This window comes from Arvicanthis niloticus, chromosome 22 (assembly GCF_011762505.2).
Source record: "Arvicanthis niloticus isolate mArvNil1 chromosome 22, mArvNil1.pat.X, whole genome shotgun sequence".
NCBI classification, from domain to species: Eukaryota; Metazoa; Chordata; class Mammalia; order Rodentia; family Muridae; genus Arvicanthis; species Arvicanthis niloticus.
This window is the reverse complement of record NC_133429.1, coordinates 44756284-44782710: the sequence shown is the minus strand read 5'-3', so window position 1 is coordinate 44782710 and position 26427 is coordinate 44756284. Positions and strand designations below refer to the sequence as shown.

The 26427-nt window shown below is 35.9% G+C and overlaps 1 protein-coding gene across 5 annotated transcripts in view; it reads left to right on the top strand.

The window, feature by feature from the left end:
• Usp15 (ubiquitin specific peptidase 15) overlaps positions 1-26427 on the top strand; it is an 89343-nt gene that overhangs the window by 21668 nt on the left and 41248 nt on the right. For 2 of the 5 annotated variants that reach the window (XR_013106403.1, XM_076920377.1), the window contains 2 exons: positions 3964-4090; positions 6869-7014. Coding sequence is in view for 4 of the 5 variants with exons in the window: in XM_076920377.1 (XP_076776492.1) it covers positions 6992-7014 (23 nt within the window). In the remaining variant the exon portion in view is untranslated. Of the gene's footprint in view, positions 1-3370; positions 3392-3963; positions 4091-6868; positions 7015-11751; positions 11814-21383; positions 21471-26427 lie in introns of those variants that run through there. The other 3 variants (XM_076920376.1, XM_076920374.1, XM_076920375.1) reach the window with 3 other exon arrangements.

The following is a 26427-nucleotide window of genomic DNA, read 5'->3' as shown; positions in this document are numbered from 1 at the left end:
TTGGAATAAAATGGTCATTACTTCTGTAAAATACAAAATTTCAAGCCAAATGAGCAGCTGTCAGTGTATATCTATTGAATAATTTATTCTGGTTTGTATAATGTAGGTCCTTTTTGGTCATTTTTGGAGACTTGAATGCTCTGACCTATTGAAGGACAGCCTACTACCCATGAAATGGCACTGGAAGAAAAACACTTTTTAAAAAACAAAAAACAAGTCATTTTTCTTTAAAAAAATTTTTTGGCAATTTCATGTGTAATGGGTTGTGCATATATTTGTCCTACTGTCCTCTCTCGTCCCCCAGAACACAAAGGAAATGTGTGTATATATTACTTTTACGAGCATGTCACAGTGTCTTTGTAGCACATTGTATGCTACAGACTTCAGTATGGTACTAGATCTACCAAGCAATTTATTGACATAAAAATCTTTAGTCTTTTAAAAAAGATGTACTAAAGTGTGGTTTTTGAAAACTATGGAAATGAAAGAGCAAAGAAAAAGAACCAAAAGCTCACATAGAATAAATAAAAGCTTGAGAAGTCTGTTAGTGGGTCATACATTTGTTCTTAATAAGGTTAAAAATTTTTTTTTGAAAACTTCAAATTTTCAACGTGTAGTTTTCAAATGTTAATATAGGTGAGATTGTTTGGATGCATGTTTATTAGAGATGCACATTCAATCAGGAGGTCTAAGAGTGTGCATTGCCCATACAGAGAGAAGCAGCTTTAAGAAATAAACACTACTTCTTAGAGTCCAATGTCCAGCTCTAAATTTTATCAATCTGGTTACATTAAAGAATCTATGATTCATAAAGTCATTGTGTCCTGGGACTCAGTCTTTGAAGTGTTCAACTTCAGTGTCAGTTGCTCAGCCAGCCTTAAAAACAGTCTGGCCAGACAGCAGGTAATACAAAGAGGGGCAGTGTGGCCAAAGTAGAGAAGTGACGGTGGAGAGGCGCAGTAGGAGCAGCCAGCGGTGATGGTAGACTTAGGGACAAGTGTACAAGACTGTTAACAAGATCCCAACACTCGTGAAACTGATAAATAATACACTTTCCATTTGAGTGTAGTGGTACAGTGTAGTGACTCTTTAAACCAGTTGGTGTTAGTGGAAAATATGCAGTGTAAAATTTATAGCAAAGACCAGACTGTCTTTAAAAAGCACAGTTGTACTTGGTTTGGTGACTGAGTCTAACATGCATCCTCATCACTGAAATCTCAGAAGAGAAGGGGAGCAGATAGAGGAATGCCTGACTGAGAAGATAACCACATCTAGCCAGGAAACAGTCTCAGACTGAAGAAATATAAACACATATCAAAAGTTCCCAGACAAAGAAATACTCCTCAGTAGTGCTAGACAAAAGGATGTTGTCTTCAGAACAACATAAATCAAAGAAATGGTTTCCCAGCAGGAACACTGGATGCCAGGAAACAGTGTACTGCTTTCAGTATACTACAAGAAAATAACTGCCAATTCAGAATTCTGTGGCCCAGGAAAGGGATCCTTCAAAAAGAAGAGGAAGATAAAAAGGACCTTAAATTTTTTATCCTCCTGTCTGTTTTCCTGATGCAGACTCCCTAGTTTCAGGATTACTGGTGTGTTCTACGCCTGCTGTGATCATTTTAAGATTAGGTTATATAGTCAACCTGCAGTTTAAATCTTAGGTGTATTTTTTCTCCCCTCCCACTCCTCTTATTTCCCTGTTGTGGAGAATTGTGCTGTGCACAGATAGCAAGGACATGCAGATACTTTAGGAAGAAGCCCGCCTGGACAGAAATGTGGATATAAGTCCTAAATGAGTGTTCAGATGGAAGCCATAGCCCAGGGCTCGACAGGAGCTTCATGAGAAGTCTCACCCCAGATCAGCATAGCTTAACTCTACAGGTTTTTATCCTCAGAAATGATGTCAGGTGTTTGCTGTTACTAAGCCCAAGATAATTTATCATGTAGTGGTAGGCTGTTCATGCTAGTTAAGTTATCTGGATGCTGTAATACTAACATTGTAAGAACTACGGCTTTGGCTACACAGTGAGCAGAAGGTATAAAACATGAGTGTCAATAAAAACCTAACAGGCCTTAAGCAAACCGAGGAGAGTTTGGGGTTGAAGAGAATAGCAGTGAATACTTAAGGAAGAGTAGGGGAGTCTTGGAAGATATAGGGACATAACCTTTGCAAGTGTCTCTACTCTAAACTGAGAGATTAAAAACACTATGTCATGAATTTAGAGATTTCTGAAAACATGGTCCTAATGTTAAAGCTACAGTGTGGACTGTAACATTACCATGGGAAAGTCAGAGCTAGGTCTCACAGAAGTATTTTGACAAAGTCCATTAGGAATTAAGTATGTTATACTCTTAATAATAATCACTGATAAGTTGGTAAAATATCCTGGTTCATCAAACTCCCAAAATAAGAAATGAAATTATCTACTGTATGTCCACGTCCCTAGTTAGGGTTAAGCTAGAAATTTATAGTGAAGAGACACTTGATAATCCCCAACTACCATTGGAGAGAGAAAAATCAAAATTTAAACTAAATAATAATAAAAGTACCATTTAAACCATGTAAAAAATGGTTATAAAGCCTACTCTGTCTCCCGAATACTGAACGTTGTGGAGTGGGGCTGGCTTCAGCTACTTGCTGACACACTTTTCCTATTTCTACAAAGGAAAAAAGGAGTGGGTGAGGTCACTGTGGAGGGTGCTTACAACCAAATACAAATGTTGAGAAAAGGGAAACAACAGCAGTTTGTTTCAAGTTTAGAAATGGCAATTTAATTTTAGTAAAATATTACAATGTAGACATCAGTGAAGTAAAATATAATTGCAGTAGTGTAGTATCTTAGAGTTCTACTCAGCTATTGAGTCCCTGTTCCAAACTTGTTGGTAGCAATAATATTTGATTCCTAGTTTTTTAATTATTAGCCAGAAGAAAGTTATAAAAATTCAGTATATTGTTACAATCTTTAAACTCAGCATCATTCTATTTATTTCTATTTGAGTCAAAATTTAAGTTTTACACTGTGAATTAAGCCTATTAAAATATGAGACATGTAGTCTGTGAGACTATTTTAAAGATTTGTAACAAACATAACTAAGAGAACATAGCCAAGTAATTAAATTCATGTTGGATTATACAGTAAACTTCAGATAAACTCCTTTAAAACCCCGAGTTGAAACAGTTTTTCCTGAACGTAAAAGAGGAGTTTGTAGTTCCTGTATGAGTTTGATATGAGCCTGCTAGTCCGTGTAAGTCTCTGGAGCCTCCCTTTACCGTATCTGTCTAATGTATCATGTGTCAGGCCAAGTACTATTTTCAGAAACAGTGTTGATGACTGAAATCCTACAGTTAACCTTTAGAAGAGCAAAAGGAAATATACTTATTTAAAAGGTGAACCTAATACATATTTTATCATTTTATATGTTATTTACTTGCATGCTTGACTACTTTTTTATTTGCTTGTGTGTTATGTAGACTTATTAAGTACACATTTGAAGGTCAGACAAAGTCATTTTAGAATGAAATGGATATATCTATTACAGGGCCAGAGCTGTCTTTTTAAAAGACGTATTTTAACAAATAGTAATAACAGACCTCGTAGATATAGTTACATAAAGTACAAGAGTGCTTACAGTTATATGTATATTTTCTATCTCGGAACACTTAAAAAGTAGGCATCTGTCTGTATCTTTATTCAGAGCTGTACATGAGTTGTATAGAGAAGACTTTTTAGAATCATTTTGATTAAACTTGAGTAAATTTATTGTTTATGGCATACCAAAATATTAACAGATTAGTAGAATGCCTTTCTAAACTGTTAATGTTTTAAATTATTATACTTGCTAATTATATTTTGTTGGATACCTGTAGTTTTTTCTTAAGCCTTGTTAAAGATATGTGTTACTATGTGAATGCAATATATTGATAAAATTCATACTAATTTCTTTCTTTTTTTTTTCAAGGTGGTAGAACAGGGTATGTTTGTAAAGCACTGCAAAGTAGAAGTCTACCTCACAGAACTGAAGCTCTGTGAGAACGGGAACATGAACAATGTTGTCACTCGGAGGTTTAGCAAAGCTGACACAATAGGTAATGGAGGCGCCTGTCTCAGATACTGCTTTAGAGTTCACCTGGGACTCCTGATTGTAGGCTACTATGGTGCTAACCTTTTGAGAGTTTATTCATAAACATGGTAGCATCTCAACTTCCATATATGTGTGTGTGTGTGTGTGTGTGTGTGTGTGTCTTGCTTACAGTGGGCTAGCTTGTTTCTCACTATGTTTATTAAATGAATTTAATGTTTGTGCCAGTTTTAATTTAAGAAAACCAAATACATTTTAAAATTAGCATTTGAAAATTGCATACCATATTTATAACAACAAAATATAAATTTAAGTCAAAACTTGGTCAAGAATGGAGGAAGAAAAGCCAATTAATATTTTCTTCATTACAGGTAAGTAGCTGAGGCAGCAGACCTGATGTTACTATAGCATATTGAGGGTTTGTTCATGAATAAGTTTGAAGGACAGTCTCAAAGCTCTCAGTGGACCTACTTCTCTGTAGTATAAAAATATAAATGTACAATGAATTTAACACATTAGATTTTTTTAATTATACATGTTAATTATGTATGCCAATAAGTTTAACTGTGAAATGTTCATATATGTATGTGATATAATTAGATTTTATTTGCCCCATTAGCCTGTCTTCTCCTATTACCTTTATAATGCACAGTGTTAACAAATAAAAACACATTTATCATCAAATAAAGTTATTTATTAAAAAGACAGTAATAACAGTGATCTTGTTGGAAAATACAAGCCACTAAGAGACTGTGTTCACGATTATAAGAAGAAATACTGTAAGGCAACTGGATCATTTTAGCAAAATAGTAATAGTAAATCATCATGTAGGATGTGTGACCGTCCAGCCCCAGGTTTTTGTCCAGGTGTACAGTACCCAGCATGAGTTTTGTCTATTTGAGTTAGCCTCAGTTCCAGTCAGACAGCCACTGGGTACCTGCAAGATGTTCTTGCCACTATTGGGCTCAAAGGCATATCGCTGGCTGGGTCAGGCTGCTGAAAACTCTCCCCTAGCACCTGCATATACCTCTTAGCTCTGGAACAACCAGCTAGAGATCAATAGCCAATTGGAATATAAATCAACTACATTTTAAATAATCATAAAATCTCTAGCAATTTATAAACCTTTATTTTAACAAAAATGTTTCCGTCAGAAACGTTTGTTTAGGTGATTATTTTACTTAGAGACTCTGGAAATGAACTGATTTTAATGTCTGCATTGAAAACAGCCATTAGGACGTTTTTACTTGACATCCTAAATAAAAATTTATAGGGATAAATGTAATTTATGCAGAATATCTGTTTATCAGAAAGGTTGATCTGACACAGATTTTAACCCAAATACTTAAAATATCCTAACACTTTTTAAGGGTACAGACATTGAATATATCATAAAATTGTAAATGAACTGAATTTTTGTATAACTTGAAATTTTTTATTCTGTTAAATGGATTTTTTTTAATTGCTTGGAAGTAGGATAATAAGCAAAACATGGAAAGATATATACTTACCTCAGTGGTCTTTTAAAAACCTTGATTGAACCTGATTTTTTAAACTGTCTACCTAACAATAGAAAATTAAATTTCCATTTTTGTGTTGCTGCTAAATTAATAAAATACTACACTTTCAGCTTATACTGCACATATCATTTGTAGTAAAATAACAAAAAAAGACTATTTGAAATAGTTTGGCATCTTAGGGCTGAAATACTTGTCTTTGATGTTTTACTTTCTCAGTTGCTGTATTGGCGCTGAGCATGTCCTGTAAAAGATAAAATCAACATTATATATTTGAGGCCTACTGCTAAGAACATAATTTTGTTCTAAGGCTTTCTAAATATTTTTTATTAATAAAAAGTAATAATTTATCTAATTTTGTGGCTTAAAATAATTTACCAATGTTCTGCCCAACACTTTACTTACCGTTTCAGCTATCTCTATCTTCACACGTGTCTGCTATGACTCTTATTTATATGTAAGGTCAAACTTTGTTCCCCTGCAGAGAAGTCTTGTATGTTCTTCCCGTATCAGTAATTAACTGCCTTGTCTTGCAGTTGCTCAGGTTCACTGGGCCAGGGATGTGGCTCAGCAGGGGAGGTTGTACTTGCAGCCACACCTGACAATCTGGTCATCCCCAGAGCTTACATGGTAGAAGGAGAGAACCAGTTCATTCCAGTTGTACTCTGCCTGCAATACCCATGTGTGCCCATGCCTCCTCACACGCAAAGAAAGAAACACATATTACATAGTGTAACATTGTCTTCCTGTTGAAAAAGAAACCTTTAATAAAAAATGTGCTAGTTGATGTGTTTTAACCATCCCATACGTAACCTCACGGCGTAAAGTGTATGTTTCAGCATGAGATATTCTTGAGTTGATTGCATTATGAATATGACGAATATTTTTTCATTGTTGGTATCTTCTTCCCATACTTTAATTTTTAACTCCTACATAGTCTTGAAACACATTGAGATTAGATTATATTGTGTTAAAAAAAAATTACATTTTAGTATTAGAGAATTTAATTTTTACCTTTTACAATCTTAAATTCCTCAAATAATCATCTGTGGGTGTTAAAATTAATCATTTTCCCCCTTAACAGCACACAGAAAATTTTAAAGACATAGCTTTTTAAATTATTTCTTACAAATTTTTTTCAGTTTTTTTGTTATTTTATCCTTATTTTAATAAATTTATGTTTAGTCTTGTAAGAATTTAGCTCTCTGTAGCTAATAATCTATTTTTAAATGTACTATATTTACATATCCTCTCTTCTTAAATCTCAGATACAATTGAAAAGGAAATAAGAAAAATCTTCAATATTCCAGATGAAAAGGAGGCCAGACTGTGGAACAAGTATATGAGTAACACATTTGAACCGCTGAATAAGCCAGACAGCACCATCCAGGATGCCGGCCTGTACCAAGGACAGGTGCTTGTTAGCCAGCGTTTCTCTAAAGAGTTCTGTGTTTATGTGTGTGCGTGAGTACCTGCATGTATGCCTGCACCACATACGTGTGGTGCCTGTGGAGCCCAGAAGGCCATGTTGGATTCCTTGGAACTGGAGTCACCCATGGTTGTGAGCCAGCTGGGTGCTGGGAACTGAACTTAGGTCCTCCGCAAGAACAGCCACTGTTCCTAAAAGCTGAGCCATCTCTCCAGCTCAGCAAGGATGTTCATTTTAAATGCAGCTTTTTGCAACAAAAGACTTTGTGGGTGTTGTGTAGTGTACGGTGGGCTCTGTCTCATGCTGCTTCCTTCTAACTCTTCTCCAGCCTCCTTGGTCAATATCAGCAATCTCTGATTTTCTTCTTGCACTTGGAAACACTATTTCTTAAGAATGTTTTAGTAACAACAGCTAATGTTGTAAGATTAGCAGATTTCCTGTAAAGGATCAAATAGTGGTTTTGTCTACTGGCCATACATAATAAGGTCTCTGTTGCAGCTATAACTCTCCCATATTAACAGTATAAAAGCAGCTATCCATGGTGATGCATACACCTGCATTACTGTAAATTCAACAGAGCTGTAGGGTAAATGAACTTTAGTTCATTTTCATAGTTTGCCCATCCCTCTTGGGTCTATTAGCTCTCAATTTCATCTTCCCTTATGATATAATTCAAAAAATTCAATATATTGAGAAAGTAGGGTGTTTAATTACAGCGAGGAACTGGTCCTACCTTATAGCTATCTCTTTATTTCTGTTCCTGTCCCAGCACTTACCTTTCATGCTCAACATAGCTTACTACCTCTAGTTCCTTACATATTTACAAAGTCCTCCTTTACCAGAATTCATTCTGAAATACAAATCTAGTTATTGGCTTTCATAAATACTTTCTGAGTTCTTAAGGATTATGAAGTTCGGACCCCTTAGCCAGCATGCAGGTCCTGGTTAAGCCTCGTGTCTGCTTGTCTATCTTCAGGTTATTCTTGTCTTTTGGTTACTATAGGATTTCTACAGTATGCTTTTAAATGCATTATCCATCTGCCTGATATATCATTCTTCCCATTTCCCTGCATCTATCTTATCTAGTAAAATGTTTTAACCATTCAAATGTTCATAGTAGCCATCTCATCCCATTATGTAGGTGCATTAGATCACATTAATTTACCCTTCAGATTCCAACCCAGGGGTCATAGCGCCTCTTTAGCTGTCCCTCTTTTTCTCAGTAGCCATTGATCTTACTTTAAAGAATTTCTCCCCTAGTATTTTTAAAAAACACATTTAGACTATTAGGTTAATGTTTTGATTAGTTTGGTTTTTTAGTAGCTAGTAGCTAACAGTGACTGGTGATTCAGTGTGTAGATGGCTTTCTTTTGCCAGCTTATTTGAAAATTATTATTAACATCAATAATGTGATAGAGTTATAAAAACTCAGAGAAAGTAAAATAAATTAATTGTTAGTAAATGCCTGCTACATGTCAAGTGTTATACTAGGCTAGCAAAGACTGTACTTTTGGGAGCTGAGTAGCTAGTCCAGTGTGCTGAGTGCTTGCTATGCAAGTGGAAGGACCTGAGAGTGATCCCAGCACATTTTGATCCCCTAGCACTGGAGCGATGGAGACAAGCAAATCCTGGGGTTCCACATGTAATTGGCAAACCCAGGTTCCAGTGAGACCCCATCTCAAAATCAAGGTGAATCACCTACTAAGAATGATACCTGGCATTGCCCTCTGGTCGCACATGCATGTGTACACATACAAGCACACCTGAATGCATACAATTAAAGTCTTTTAAATAATAACAGAAACGGTGCTGTTAGCCATATACCTTTCTCCAGAATCTCAAAAACTTCAAAGCAATGATTTTCAAACTCATTTTAGCCATTATATTCTTAAGTGAAACTACAAAATTCAGTACACACAGAGGAAAAGTTGCCTGGTTGAAGATCAAATAAGACCTAGTTAGTCTCTTCACAGCTAATAAGTCCCCTCCATCCCCACTAGACACAAACTCCTGCTCTGATTACCTACCATCTGTTGGTACGTGAAGTAAGAGTGCTATTGGAAATGATGTAGAGTTAATTCATTCAGTGTTTTAGTGGCCTTCTCTAATGGATGTTATTTTCCCAGGCATAGAGAAAATGTGGTCTTAGAAATTAAAGAATGTGATGTTCTTGATAGATACACATTTGTCAAATTGAAGATTAGACTTGATGAGGAATTAAGCTAGTTTAATGAGATTAGACATTTGTGACGACTTCTGTTCATTTGGGAGGCGGTATGATTCAAAGAATATACACTAAAATTTTCAGATTAAAAATATGTAACGTGAATATAGAGACCAGAGAAGAATATCAGTGTCGTCTTGTTTATGTTTTTACCCTATTCTCTTGACAGTGCTCCTTGTGAACCAGTAGCTCAGTGTTCTGAGTTGCCCAAATCTACTTTTCTCATCCCAATCCCAGCCCCTAATGCTGGGGCTCTAGGCAGATACAGTCCTGCCCAGTCTCACTGTGTACATGCTGAGCATTTGAAGTCAGAGACTCGAGCGCTCCTGTTCGCTGAGCTGTCTCCTTAACACACCTCTTACTGCCCACTCCACTCTCCCTGTAAGGTAAAGCACCTCAATTAGAAAGTAAGAATGGGATTCAAGAGATGGCTCAGTGCTTAAGAGCACATGCTGTTCTTGCAGAGGGTCCTGAGCTTGCTTCTCAGGACCCACATTGGTGACTCACAACCATCTGTAACTCCAGGTTCAAAGGATTCCAAGCCTCGTTGGGCCTCTTCGGGTTCCTGTACTCATGTGTACATACCAGTACATATACACAAAAGTGTACATTACTTAAAAATAAACAGGTAAAAGAAAGTAAGAGAGAGATTATTGAAGAATTTGCCTGCTTTTATTGATGATTTTTTTCTGTCTCCCTTTAAATTTTGGATTTTTCAAAAAATTTTAACAATAAGCGAAATTACTCAAAAAACTTTATATATTTATATAAAGGAGTGAATTTTATTATTGTGGCTTATTAATACTATCTATGGCTATAAAATAAAGAATTTAAGTAAAAATGCTATTAGATATTGAAATGTTGCTAAACAGCAGTAAATGCTACCTGCGAGTTTTTAGTAGCTCAGATTCTTTGTTTGATACCTGGTTTAACTCCTCCAAATGATAATATTTATGTATATACATATATAGTTGATAATGTGTCACTGTAGTTGCAAGTTGTAGTAAAGAAAATCTTAAGCTGTGAGATTAATTCTGCTTAATCTTTTAAAGAATGTACTTCCATGTTGAGATGATATTTAGAAAATTGAAATTGTGCATAACTGGTAGGCAAGGAGAAGAGTATCAGAAAGAGATGAGGGTGAAAGGTACTTGGTGTACTTATTCTTTGAAAACTACACACAGCAGAAAGCTTTTCTGAGTGTGAAATGCAGTGGTTGAAGACAACTTGAGGATTTAATACGTCTTTTAACAAGTTACATGAGTGTTTTGGATGCAGATTTCCGTATCACTTACATTTCACACTTCATGCTTTCCCTGTTATATTCATTCTGTCTGTCGCATTTTATGTAACTAGGGTCAAAAGGCCAATTTACAAGTGGTTTGGAAGCACACAGTCCACCAAAGAATGCTGCTGTATTATGTCCAGTACTTTGTGAATTGTAACTATAAGAAAAAGTTTATGAAACTAAATATGTAGGATATGTTCAAGTTTGTAGTTAACTATATTTCAGTTCATGTTTATTGTCTTGCATTATAATTTTACCATGAAAATTTAGATTTTTCATTTCTTGCTAGTAATATCACAAACTTCTTCTAAGTGTTTTTAAATTGTTTCTTCCTTTCATAGACTGACCCTCCATAGGAACTTTATTCATCTAGAACATAAAAGGAAAGAGCTGGGGATGTTTTAAAGTAGCTCTGTCTTGGCATGAATTGTGTATTGAAAGACGGTTTTGTCCACCTGACACATGCTGCAGCAGGGGACTCGAGCACTTGTTTTATTATGAGATTCTTCTAAATGTGCCTGTCAGTTATATGCTAAAAGATTTCATAATGGAAGGCTGGCAAGATGGCTCAATGGGTAAAGGCACTTGCTGCCAACTTTGACTCTTTGAGGTCCATGCACACTAATGGAGGGCAAGACACGACTCCTGCAAACTGTCCTCTCATCCCCATGTGTGCATCAAGGCACATGTATGTCCATATATCATGGGCGCCTACTTACATTGGCACCCATACACACTACAAATAAATACATAAATATAATAAAAACATTTCCAAAAAAAGGTTTCAGAATTCATATAAATAATATAAATGAACACTAACTTTAAAGCTCAAAATAAATTATAAGTAATGTATAGTTTGGAATTATTTTTGTCACAGTTTCTCAGTATTTGTATAATAACTAAATCATATAGCCAGTGATAGGGCATTTGTTAATTATATAATCTATGTTACAAGTATAAATACAATTTAAAAGCATACACTTCAAACTGAAACGTTGATTCTGTTATTTGGCTTATACTTTCTTAAAGTTATAGAACCAGTGATATTTTCCCCTTTTTTTCTTCCTCACTATCAATGCTGACTTATTTCAGACCATTTTGTCTTGTGTCCTTTAAATAACCGGTTACTGTGGTCCTTACCCACTTGTCTCCTGAAGCTGCTCTGCCTTCATAGCTGTGGAAAAACACCTTTGTTGTGTCGTGTTTGCAGGTGTTAGTGATAGAACAAAAAAATGAAGATGGAACGTGGCCCAGGGGTCCCTCTCCTCCTAAGTAAGTGCTCCTCCTTGTGGTTTACTGCATGATGTTGATCTCATTCAGATGCTGAAGGCCAAACAGACTGTAGCAAGGCCTAACGGAATTGCAAGAGTACATAGTCTTCATCTTATACTTCACTCTTCCCGACATCTTCTAGGTTTATACTTACACTTAGATTAATACATTAAAATGTTCAAGCCTTCAAGGTCAAATCACTTTTAGAATAAGATACAGTGTAAATAAATGTTGCGTTGTCTAACATAGATCCTTAAGCATTTTGTTATGTTTTCTTGAGTATTTTTGTGATGTATACCTGTTTTTAAATGCTTCTTTATGAAAGGCAGTTTGGGGTGAGAGTAGTATTTTTATTACACAAATGTTTTAGAGTTTTAAGTGAATAAGTAAACATAGTATCTGGAATATTAAGAGTGTTTTTGATGATAAATACAGGAAGAGTTGAAAATGTCTTCAAAATTCTAAGATCTGCATTATCACAAACACTTAATCTTGTTTATATCATAATGCATAAACTTGATCTCTGAGAGGTAACCCATGTGTGTATAGTTGTAGTCTTTCTGTAGTGTAAAGAGAGCGTGAGCATCCACACTAGGGTTCCTTCTGCAAGAGAGCATGTGCATCCACACTAGGGTTCCTTCTGCAGATACTGTGCTAAGTAAGGTGAATGTGCACTGCGGACAACTTCATAGCCATTCGACCTCAGCCACTGCCAGAGGGCGGGAGGGAAGGAGGGAGGGCCAGAGGGAGGGACACTTGATTGTCTAGAACTCTGAATTTCAGGTTCTCTGATAAAGGATTGGAGATATCAGTTTTGAAAAACTTTAAAATAATGATTTGTATTTAAAGGAGCCATTTTATTATGTGCTGACATAGCAAATCTGTAAAAGGGAACGGCCTTGCTACTTGACTGCAAATTTTCTTCTAAAGGAAATGTACCTTCAGGAAGAGGTTCTATCTTTTTTATCTTAGGTGAAGTAGTAGTGTTGTTGTTGTTGTTGTTCAAATTTCTTGTGAGTTAAAAGCATGTGAGTTGAGTCATGGATATCTTAACAGGTAGAAATTTGAAAATTACAGACTTATATTCATTTTAGAGTTTAATCAAAATCATACTTATTTTCTCATGTTTATATTGTTGTATTTTCATTGACTCTTGAAGCAATTTTAAAGTAATAAATTGGCTTATATTCAGATAGCATGAGCTCTAAAGCTTGAGAAACCTTTCTGTATAAAATTACTGAGTTCATCTGTCTCCTCTTAACATTTTCTCTTTTTAAAAACAAGTAACCTTGAACTCAGGAGTTCACGTTAATTCTCTTGTGTCAGCTTCCAAATTAGGCGGAGCTGCACGCTATAGACCACAGTCAGTCCATATCAGTTTTCCATAACCGTTGTCATCTGTACACATAGCTAAGTATTTGTGCTATGTCAGAGTAGAAAACAATTTCCCTATACCTCATACACTGTGCTAATGTAATAAATACTGGTGAATAACGATGTCATAATGGAGAGGCATGGTAGTACAGTTAGAGTATTTATCAGTTCAGTAAGCATGCTAACAAAAATTGTAGTATTGCTTAATTGTAAAGCAAAATACTACACTGTCATGTTTTGTATTGTCAAATGACAATTTGTCAGAGTATAAAATGTTTAATATTTGCGCTTGCATATGAAAGGATTCTTAGAAAGCTAACAAAAAAATCTTTAAAAATCTTATATAGCCAAAACCAGTAGTAATAAACAGTGTATTTTTTTGTGAAATATGAACACATTTCAGTTAAGATAAGAGCTGGATACGTTCACTATTCACACATACTGTGGAAGGGCCTTGTAACAGTAATGACCAAATATCTAGGTGGGAAGAGCACACCAAGTGGTCATTCAGTGCCACATGATCAGCCCTGAAAACATACAAGTAACATAGGAGATGTTTGTAATGCATACACACACATAATAATCAGTAATGAAAGCTGAGGCTATGGATCTGAAGGAAAACAGGGAGGAGTATATGACAAGGATTGAAAGGGAAAAGAGAAAGGAGAAATATTGTAATTATATGACAATTCAAAGAAAAATAAATAAATCATCTAGATCTACAACCTACTGAGAGCTAGAAAAACTGAGCAGTTTGCTATATTATAAGTCAGGAGGCCTTTTCTGTGCCTGGGCCAGCGATCTTTTCTTGGTAGGATCACTGATAGAGATTTTCAGTTTTATGAATCATATGGTCTGCAGCTTTACTGATGTGGCGGGCAAGCACCCTTAGCACTGTCAGCACAAAGGTGTACTTGTATTACAGTAATTTTTCATATATATAAGCAAAAGACTTGGGTTTCTTTTATGATCCGTACATCTGTGAACTCTGGTATATACTAATACTAAACCATGTATAAAATAAACCAGCAAAAATGTAAATAAGGACACAAAAATTTATCTGGTAGATAACTGAGAATTAGTACAAACCCAAGTAAAGACCTCTTATGTCACACTACCCAGAAATGGGAAGGAGCCATAAACAGAAAGTCCTGCGTCGAGAAAGCAAGCGTGATACAGTTGCCAGTCGGCAGGCTTGACCAGGCTCATTTCAGCATTATGAAATCGTCAGCATTTATGTTAAACCATTCATTTTAAATGCCACTTGAAGAAATGTTAAATATTATAAATATATTAAGGAGAAAACATCATTTTGCTTAAAACAGCTAAAGTAGGCATTTTAGTTAGCATGAAAAGCAACCCAAAATCTGTTAGAAATCTAAAAATATAAGAACCCCTCAAAAAGTGATTTAAATTTTTGTGCTAAATATCAATATACAATTTGATGTTTTTTATATATGTGTGTATATATACATATATACACACTCATACACACACATACATATAAATATGCAATACATTTACAGTGTTTCATGTTTATTAGTTGCTTTAGAACTTGGATGTATAATCCACATTTTGAGTATCCACTTTTTTATACTTCACAAAAACCAGTCTTTTCCACTTTTACCTTAAAAGTTTGCTCCTGAGTTTCTGTTGTGTTCCTTGTAGCTGCTTTTCTAGGACCTTAGCGTTAGAGAACATGCTACTGGAAGTACATGGGTGCTTAAACTGTGTGTCAGATAAGAAACTGTAAGGTAAGAGAACTGGAAGCCCTGCAGTTCCTAAAAAGAAAAGTACATCAGTGTAACCAAACAGAGAACAAGAAAGCACTTTATCCCTGAGCCGTGGCTTCTAGGATGCAAATTCACTTCGACTGTATTTGCCATTGTCATTTTTCCTGTATTGTTTCATTTAGATATAACTTGCAAAATGCTTTCAGTTATTAAAATTATATAGCAAAGAAAACTAGATTGTTTTTCTGAACTAGTAAAAATTTTTATTTGTGAAAATAACATTAGAATTTAATTCATTCATTTTCATTAATTACTAAAAAAAAAAATCCTGACAAAAATGTGAGGTGTTTAGTGAAGACAAGTTGAAAACTGATGGTTCTGTGTCTCATGGACAAACATCCGAGGAGTTCATCAGCAAAGCATGTGTGACTGAAGAATAAAGTGTACCAATAAGTCTCTTGTTTTACGTTGTGAGTGACTTACTGTGTGTTTATGTATGTGTCACATGGGTGCCTTGTACATGCAGAGGTCAGAGGGCATTGGATCCCCTGGAGACAGAAGTTAGGCGTGGTGGTTGTGAGCCCTTATAGAGGTATCAGGTTCTCTGCAAGACTGAGAGCTCTCGGCTCTGAGCCTGCCTTCTGTGACAGTCGTTCTTCTCATTGCATTGTCTCTGTTCTTATGGTGTTCTGATGAACAGAATTCTGAAACTATAGAGCATAGACTTAATCCAGCGTTGTAGTATGTTCGCATCATTCTGCTAGGAAAGGAGAAACACTCTAGGTGATGCAATTGCTTACCACTTTCTTGTTGGGATACATAATAAGTGTGTAGGTGACTGGTAATTGTTTCCGTGCTTCTATGACACTGTATAAAGTACTTCCTTGAACATTTAAGAGAAGAAGCCCCATTGTATAACTGGAAGGATAAAAAGAACTGGTACATAGAAGTCACTGGGTTAAAGGTTTTTAAGTGCCTGTTAGGAAACTCAGCACACAAAGTGCCCGTTTCACTTAACAGTCACACTGTCATGAGAGCTCTGCAGTGGTTGCATTTCCTTTCTTCATATTTGCTCAGACTTTTAATATGTCAGACAAGGGAACAGCCAAACCAAAACCTTGTTGGATATACATTCATAAAGGAAGCCTAGCTTAAGTATAAGAACTGAGGATTTGGAGAGTAAATTGTCTTAAGTCTTCCTTGGCTTGTAGGAGATACACAGCAAAAGGAAGCATAGAAGCACTCACAGAGTATACTTGAACAATTTCAAGTATCCTTTAAGAACTTGTTTTAGAAAAATTGGTAGAAATATAGAGTTTGTCTTATTTTTGGTTTTTCTAACTTTGTCGTTAGATTTCATAAAGTTAGAATGGTTGTTTTACTCTGTCAAAACAACTACCTCCATTTTAGCTGCTCTTGAGTGTGGTGGTAGCTTTTAATGTATGTTAACTATTTAGTTAATCTAACAAGAGCAGGTTTAAAGTAAGAATGTAAGCTTAGCATTGAGTTGCATTCACTTAATGAAACACCATATTGGGCATAAAATGTAGATACTACAGGAATGGGACTGTTGAGGTTTCATTTCCTCTTAAATTGGCTTCTAACCTTTCTGACTTTTAAAGAAATAAATACACTGTCTTATATTACATATAGCCTACACTCCCAAAATTAGTTTACTGCTAAGTAAGTGGCTTGATATATATCCCTATACAGTATTCCAAATATTTTCTTTGTTCTTTGTAGAAAACCATTGGAACATGAACAGAGTAATTTTCAAATTAGAGCATAGTGAGAGCCAAGTGCCACTGATCATCCTCAGCAGACTGGCTGACTCACAGATAACATGGCATTAACGTCACAGTTAAGCTAGAAGGGCTCCGGGGATACAGCTGAGAAGTCTACATCAGTGCACGAGCTGTGCTCACTTACCAGTAATTCTTCAACAGCAAACTTCAGCGTTATCCTTTTTGCTCTAGTTTCTTTGATCTTTAAGGACAACCTTTACCTGGTTTTTGTATCAGTACATCCTAGACTTTTCTTTGCTGCTTCTCTTATTAATTCATCTTTCCTGTACATAAAGTACCTGTCATACTATCCATATAGGAGGCACTAATTTATCTCTGCTTCTTCCCTGATAGCATTTTCTTATCAATATAAGAAAATCCACCACATTAGGAAACAAACCATCAATTTCTCCCAAATACCTTTTGGGCTTTTGTTTTGTTTTGGTGGACTGCTGTCAGCCCTTGCCTGTCTTCTAGACATTTAGCTGTTTCCAAAGCTGTCCTTAACTAAAATTCTTGTTTCTCTTGGGAGGAAGTCATTCACATTGAATCTATGAGACTATCCCTGGTGTCACTGAGTCTGTGCAGCAACTATCCTTATATCTCTTACATACATTAGTAATCCTCAGATTTATATAAAGTTCTTTCATAGTAGGCACTCATAGACAAGAGATGGTTCAGTGCTGACCCTTTCTTGTAAGGCAAGCTAATACTGTTAGTAGTATTAGGACTTACAATGTCTTCAGAATTTCTGTTTTTCCTGGTATGCGGGGCACTATATCTATTTGAACCAGATAAGTTGTTTCTGTTTTGCATGCCTAAATATATACATTCCCTGCATTGATTCATCAGGTGCCATCGGGATCTGGATTCCTTAGTGACGCTAGTCTGTCTCCCTGGTACCACCTGGGACATGGTGATTGCTAAGCATTGCTGTTGTATCCTGTTGTTTCTAGCTACCCAAGAACTTCTTTTATGTGAATTTTAGGAGTTTATCATGATTAAAATTAAGTGTAAAATAATTATGAATAATAATTATATTTTAAGATAGAACATATTCATAAAGTTAACTATTTTAAAATGAAGACAGTTTGAGAGTAGCATTAAAATGCTTTTGCAAAACTTTTTATTTGTATTCTTTTTTCATATAGTATATTCTTATCATACTTTCCCTCCTCTAATCCCCCCCGATCCTCCTTCCTACCTCCCTATACATGCAATGTCCTTCCTTCCTCCGTCCCTCCCTCCCTCCCTTGTTTCCTTCCTCCCTCCCTCCTTTCCTTCCTTCCTTCCTTCCTTCCTTCCTTCCTTCCTAAAACAAGCAGACAAACAAAAGAAAAATGTGCAAGAACCATCACAAAACACTTATACTGGAAACCATAATATGCAGACAAAGATTAGTAAGACAGAAAACATGTCAAACCAGCAGTATGAGACAGAAAGTTACAAAACCACCATTACATTCATCTTGTGTTGGCCATCTGCTGCTGGGCATGGCACCTACCTGAGGGACCTTAATATTCTCAGTGTGCATATTCAATTACATATCCTAAGTGTCAGACAGCTAACCTCTCAGGCTGTGTGTGCAGTTTACTGGCACACTGTCTGGATAGAGCACAGCAAGAGTCCGTATGGACATGCAGTTGGAAAGGGAGAGCACTTTGCAGATGAATCAACACTTGACACAGGTGGCATACATTTCAGAAGATTCAATGCCTTGTGGAAATCTGAAGGATAATCAGTGACTTGTAGTCTGACACTAAGATCTATGTTTAACTATGCTACTGGTCACTTGAAAAATATTTACTAAGTTATACAGGCCTTCAGAACACGGGTGTTTTATAATACAACTTTCTCGTAAACTCACATTTTAAAAAAATTAGTCTTATGGGGAAGCCTGAAATTATCAACGTTGTGGTTGGAAAGTCACCATTATTAGGTATCTTGCTTGAAAGTTCAGACTTTGTCACTACTAATTATTTTCATTTATTTTCCTTGGAGTCCTAAACTGCTTCTGCCTATTTTTGAGAGAATGTCCTGTAGGTACAGTTGTCTGAGGAACCACGGGCATTCATTGATGTAGGACTAGAGTGAGTGAGGCCTAGTGACTAGTTCACACGGGTTCACACGTGTGTTCACACTAGCTGTGCAGCTTCAGCATGCAGTACATCTGCTTTATGCAAGCTTCCAGTTTCCAGACAATAGTTAAAGTCTTGTGGGCTGGGCAGAGAGTACATACTATTCTTCCAGAGGACCTGAGTTTGGATCCTGGCACCCACTTCAGGCACCCGTCAGTTGATTAGACATCCACTCTCAAGGGATCCGACACCTCTGGCTTCTGCTACTACAGGGACATGCCCTCAGGTGCACATACCCACATACAACCAAACACCTATACCTTGGTAAAAGTCGTTTTGCAGTACCTTTTTTTTTTTTTTGGTATTATTTTTAATGGGGTTAAGGAAGATAAACTTGTCAAACTGTTTTTTTCTTTTTAACATACTGACATTATTTTCACAGGAAAGTTTCCACAGATTTCTAAGATGAAATCTACCAAGCCTTCAGTCTACACCCATGGCCCTGAGACATCTCTCTTTAAAGTACCAGTCCAATTGTGCAATGAATCTCTTCCCCTTTCCCACTCAAGATTGTCTCAATCTTTGTCCCACCCACTCCCATCTTCCAGACCTTGTCTCACAGCATGTCTATTGTGAAGTGTTGTTAGGAGTCAGAGTTGAGAGAGGTAAAGACTGCAGTATGATAGTGTGTTCTCATTCGTCCATGTGTGCCAGGAGCTTGACCTTACATTGACTTTGAATATCAATCCAGAAAAAGCTTTTAAATAGCATTCCGGTGTCTCACCTCAGACACCACGGAAGTGTCCTGGCTCTTCATCCCAAGTCCATGCACACTGCTCTGAGAAGTGCCTTCTCCACACAAGCATGGTGTCCTTGCTCGCTCCACTTTCTGAGTTCCACCCTTTATTAGATCCCCTATTGGCGTCTTAATAGTTTCCTGATCTATACTCCATTCACCACTGTGTCTCTCCCCTAGTAAATAACCTTCCTAGATGTAAATCTGATTACATTGATGAGCCTCATTGAAATCTGTAATGTTCCGTCAGCTGGGTGAAACTCTGACTCCTTCTTAGGACATCAAAGGTTCCTCATTATGGTCCCTGTCTTAGCTGCTTCTCTTCTTTAGACCTAGTGCAGCCAGGGACAAGTTACTGTTAATTCTCTAAACACAGTTGTTTCTACAGTCCCACACATTTACATATGCTGGTTCTTTCTACTATGAATAGTCCTAATTCCTTTCAGTTTGTCGTTGCAACTCAAACTCTAATCCCATTAGATTTTTTTCCCTACTTAAAAATGTTTAAGAAGTGGCCAGTGTAGTGGTATGCACCTTCAATCCCAGTCTTGGGGAGGCTACATACTGAAACGCTATCAAAGAGCAAACGAACAAAACATTTTAATTAGTAAAGCCCAAGATATTTCTGTTTATTAATATTGGAAAAGTACTAGCTAAAATATTAGTGGCATTAAAGCTTTCAAAGGTTTTCTCTACTATATTTTCTCTTAAAACTCAGCAGACTATTTTTATTTTAGCTTAGCACAGTAAACTAATATCCTGTGAAGGGCCCCCTGTTGGAAAGGCCCCTAACGTAACCCATGTGCAGTTTTCAGCAAGAACAATCTTCTTCACAAAGGCAATTTTTACTAGTACTCTTTAAAAACATTTGCACTTTAAATTTTTTTCTTATATTTAGGAAATTTCATTGCCCACATTTATTTCTTGTAACATATATGCTTGTATACAGACTAAATGTAAATTCAGTAAATTTTGTAGGTTATATTTTCCTGCCTGTTTGGCACACAAGAAGAGGAGATTCAAGGTGTCCATCGCTTTTGGCCTCCTTTAGGATTACGTGACTGAGTTAGCACCACGGTTTTCACAGTCGCCAGAACTCAAGGAAAATTGAATCCTTCAGACACTTTTATGTATTTGAATTATTTGTTTGTAATAGATTTATTGATTTTTTTTTTCTGTCTATCTTTAAAGTACATTTACTATCTAAAAGCCAGTCATGGTAGAGATTAACACTTCCACTCCGAAAAGATTCTGAAATAATGAAGTGTATATCATAAAGTCAGATAGATACATGCTCTTCAGTTTTTCCAGAGACAGTTTTGTCCAAACACTGTTTTTGGGATGATGTTTGGGGTTGCTCTTTGCTCTTTCCAAGTGACGTCAGGACTTATGAACCAGTGACATTCTCTGAGGACTGCCTGCGTCAGCACTGTGTGTAGCTACAGCACCCTGGTACCTGTGGAGAAAGTAAATAGCCTCACCCCTTTAAGTGCACAGAAGCTGGTTGTCACGCGTTAGGAACTGTTACCCTGAGAAGTGATATACTGAGTTAGTAGATTTATAAGAACAGCAGCAAGTTTTATAATTTTATAAATTTATTTGGAAAAAGTTCCCTTTATACCATTATATTTTAAAGGAAAAATACATTGAAAATTAAACACCAAATGATACTATAATTAGTTTGACCATAAAATCTATTTTTCAGTATTCATTTACTATGAACATTGTCATCTGTTTCTTTTCTTTATTTCATAATTTCATAATTTTTCATTTTTGTCTAATTTGACATTTTCATATTTTTAAAGGTCCCCAGGTGCATCCAATTTTTCAACTTTACCAAAGATCTCTCCTTCATCTCTATCAAATAATTATAACAACATCAGCAACAGAAAGTAAGCACTGAATCTTAAAGCCTCTTTGTTTAATTGGTTGGCCCTACTATGGTTGCAAAAATATCTCTTATATCTAAATTTAGGATAAAAGTCTTCATGAATCAAAATTTGCTTTCCTTTAAATTACTGATAGTTCTTTCAAGAGTCACTTCACAAGAAATAAAACACATTTTAAAAACTACTTGACTTAATATAGAATAGTAAGTATAATAGTTGACTGAAAAATAAAGAGAACTTTCAGAATTTTGTATTCTAAAATTTAGGTTCTAACTATTGAAATTTTTATAGGACTTTCTTATAACTCTCATGTGTCATCTTAGTCTAGTTAATCACCCATAATAAAGCATGAATCAGTGAGTCTTGCCTGGAAAGCAGATACCATGGAAAAAGCACTTTTAAAAAAAATATTAACAAGAGTTTTTCCATGTTAAGTGCCATTTAGAATTATGTAGTTTGTGAAAATATGTGCTTTGCTTAATTGTATTTTAAAAGGCTGAAAGTCATGTGACCCTTCCTGCATCATATGACTGTATGACTGTATGTGCTACACTCAGGTTACCAGGCTTGTTTGTATGCTAAACAGTTGACATGCTGAGCCAGCTTACTGTCAAATCATGACATTTTTATTTTGCTGGAAAAATAAAAATGTTTTGATTGTGATTTACCCAACCCAGTGAGTGAGAACTTCTATCCAAATAAGATTACCCATCTTTATTAATGGGTGGGGCATGTACCCTGTGGTTATGTGTTACTCTAACCGTTAAGATGGCGGTACTTCTCAAATGGCATCGTATTTATAAATTTGAAAACATTAAAGCAGTTTGTGAAGTACTCGTAAATCAAGTGGTAATTCCATTTACCATCTTAACTTCCCTGTAAAAATTCTTATGTTTTGTAAGAACTTGATAAAGTGTTTCTGACTTATCTGGGTTTTAAGTAGATGATAATAGCTAAGATGATTTTAAAGAGAAAAATAATGAGAAAGGTTAGTTCTGACATACTAGAAAATAAGAAATGTAAACAGCACGGTTTACCACAGAGTACACACACAGGCCAATGGACCAGCAACCCAGACACCCTTAGACAGAAAGGAATTTCAGGACTGTAGAGGTCTCTGCATTGTTTTCTCTGTGGAACTTTTAATCCAAGATTAATCAAGCATTTAAAAGAAGGTAAAGAAATAAAAAAAAAAAAAAAGAAAATCATTTTTGTTTTTTATGGATAAACATCACGTTTGTAAAGGTAAGAGATTATCTGAATCGGAAAACTTAAATATATAAATGGGTAATAAAAGGAATTGAGTGTAAGTATTTTACATGTCAAGTTTTCCACTAATTAGTTTTGTAAACTAAAACCATAAAAAAATTAAACTGTAATATCTGTTCCTGTAAGGCTTTTTCTATGTGGCTGGAATATTGACATACCTTTTAAGTGATGTTTCCCAATTCAAGCAAGCTTAAAATGTAACCTCATTTCATAATTCATAAAAAATTATGCAATATATATTAGCATTGTCCTTTCATGTAATAGGGAAGCATGGCCAGTGTGAGTGTTCATTATTTTTCCTAGAGTACTGTAGTCTCGGAACCTCTGGAAGGAGAAACTCCTCAGGGGAGCGGGAGGTCGTCATAGGGAGTTTGTAACAGAAGCTACCTCCTGAGCACGCCTCTGTGAGCATTTGTGAGCTTGGAAGGAATGGATTCATGCTTACCTTTCTGAGTACTGGACAGGATGTAGGGGTGTGTCTGTATCTGTGTCTGTCTATGTCTATGAGTGTGTGTTATAATTTGAATTAATATATTTAGTGATTATTTTACATAAGGCTATCTCTTGATTTTCATTTGACTTGAAGAAATAAGTAGTAGCCAAAGGCTTGAGATAGAAATGGTAGTTTCAATGGTAGGGTGACAAGATAGTGACCTCTCTAGCTAATGTACAGTTTTACAACTTGATATTTGTATCTACAGATTTAAATTGTATGTTAGAATTTATAGCTAAACTGCAAATTTATTATATAGTAAGAACAGTAGATAAGATTGTATAAAACATTTACAAGTCCAGAAATAACACTGTTATTGTAACTGTGATAAAGAACACTTACAATTATTTCATTTAAGTTTAATAAAACTTTACTTAAAAAGTTGTGAAGCATCTGTTTTTAGAGTGTACTTCATTTACCTTGTTTAGCAATGTTACCTCTTAGTTGATAAAATATTTTGCCTAATTACAACTTATAAACATTTTTTAAATCTGCCAATTTTTTAAACTATTAATGGTTTTATTACCTTATTTTTCTACACTACTGTATTTGGCACATTACTCACATTGCTACTCAAAGTATTTTAATGATCTACTGTCTAGACTTGAACACTCCATATCAAAGTAGGGGCTTTGTTAATTTTATTTACTCTCCTTTGAAATGAAACCATGTCCTGTATGAGGTTAAGTCATAGCAGTAGTTGTAGATTGTATAAATATCTAGGCTTGCCATCTGCTTTTGCTAAATACCCTAGTTGAACACATTTTCATTAACTGCAGAGTAAGCTTGATCATGTTTACAATGTCAAAGAGCAATAGTGATTGAATTATATTAAAAGGTCAGGTCTGATTCCATTTAAAACTTTACATTTTCACATATTAAAGAGTTCTTAGAATACAGAGTTACCCCACTATACATTTTGTTTCGTATTTTTGTTGTTGTTCTTGTTGTTGTTGTTGTTGTTGTTGTTGTTGTTCTTCTTCTTCTTCTTCTTCTTCTTCTTCTTCTTCTTCTTCTTCTTCTTCTTCTTCTTCTTCTTCTTCTTCTTTCTCCTCCTCCTCCTCTTCCTCCTCTTCTTCCTCCTCCTCCTCCTCTTCTTCTTCTTCCTCCTCTTCTTCTTCCTCTTCTTGTTTTGAGACAAGGTTTCTCTGTGTAGCCCTGGCTGTCCTAGAACTTGCTCTGTGGACCAGGCTGTCCTTGAACTCAGATCTTTCTGACTCTGCCTTCTGAGTGCTAGAATTAGAGCCATTCGCCACCACTACCCAGCCTAACACAATATACTTTTAAAACTCCTATTAATATTTCTCTAAATTGAATTTTTCAAAGCACCATATGCTTCAGAGATGATGACCAGCTTCCAGTCATTAGCAAAAACAGAGAGAGGCATCTCTAGATTACAGGAAAGCTTTTTAAGCTTCTGTATATTTTGTTGAATGGATAGACAGCTATTAGCTTTTGTGTTCTCCTTGACAAGCTTTAATCTGGAAGATAAATCACCAGAAGAGGTTACTAGTTAAGTGTGTGGAATTCATTGGCTTTCATTATCATCTTTGAGGAAACATTATATTGATGCCCATCATTTAAACCAAAGTATAGACACCGCTTAAAAGATTCTGATTTTAAAATGAGAAAACTGCTTTGCTCATAAGGTTTTCCCATTTCTGCATGAGTAAAAATACTAGCCCATCAAAATAGTCTGTTTTACTTTTAGCATAAGATTGTTATTCTAATGAATAAAAACTTTCCAGCATCTGTGTTACGTGTAAGGAGAGACTGCTTGTGCGCGTGTGTTCTCTCTCTCTGTCTCTCTCTTTTCTGGGATAAGCATATAAATGTGCTTTAATTGGAGGAGGGTGCACACATAAGCACTCAGGAATGCATGGTAAGGGTGCTTTGGTCTTTGCTGTAGCTACTTAAACTTTGCTATTACTTCACAGCCAGGGTGTATCTGTCTCCCTCGCTATACGTGTAGAAGTGTGCAGCAAATGCTGGCCTTTTAAAGACTGTGCAGAAGATGTTGGTTTTAATTAAATTCTGGTGATGATACATTAAATTGCCTTTACATGTACCTGGCAAGCGTTTATTGACTAGGACTAGAAAACAGAAGTGATAAGGCTAGTAATTTTACAAAAAAGAAACTTGAAGTCTGTGTGTCTGTTTTATAATTAAATATGAAACAAATAACTACAAGTCCTGAATTGTGAATTCGATTTCATCAAGCTTGCATTTCTCTGGACCTTGGTATTTTCATTTAATCTTTGAGTAGATCCCTTTTTAGGAAGACTGGGAATAGATAGATGGATGGATGGATGGATGGATGGATGGATGGATGGATGGATGGATAGATAGATAGATAGATAGATAGATAGATAGATAGATATTTAGAAGGGGGTGCATTTTTTAACTGGAAAAATCTGCATAGTCTCATAAAAAACTGACTCAGAAGGATGACTTTACTGGATTGTACTAGAGTGGAAGAGAAAAACTACAGGATAAACAAGCTGAAAATATCAGTATCAGCTGGGAGGATGGAAATGAGTAATGGAAAAGAGAAAGCAGCAAAAAGATATGAATATCCTTTACAGAAAGAATGAGACAGCTGACTGCTGGGGCAAACATGCTTAGGAATTAGGATTTTATCAGGAGAGGAGGGGAGGGAGGGAGGAAGAGGTGGAGAGGGAGAAAGGTCAGGATCTCTTAGGCAGCTTAGCAGTGAAGATCTGCAGGCAGCTGCATCAGAGCAGCCCTGTGTCGTTAGAGAGGAGGAGCTTCTAGCATTGTCTAACTCGTAGGAGAGGTAAGGGCAGTAATATGGTTTTGTGATCTTGTAACCTTTAGGGAAATTTGAAATGTTATGTCTGCATTCTGGGCCATAGATAAAAACTCAGATCCAATTCTGTTAACTAAAACTCATTGACAAAGATGACTTAAAAATAATTAAAGAAAAAAATTAAATACATAAAAGTAGCCTTGCTTTACAGAAGGAAGCTTTCCTATAAAGTGCCTCAGCCAAGCTCTGGGTGTTGTTTCTAGTCCTAGAGACAGGAATTGTGCTAATTTCCTGTCTTACAGTTAGTGTGTTACAGTGAGAGTGCCAGTGCCTGGACAGGAGTTAGAGGGCTGTCCTTGTGACCTCTAGCTGCTGATTGTTCGTTCAGCAAACTGCCTACCACTTGTCTTCTCTTGGGCTGACTCACT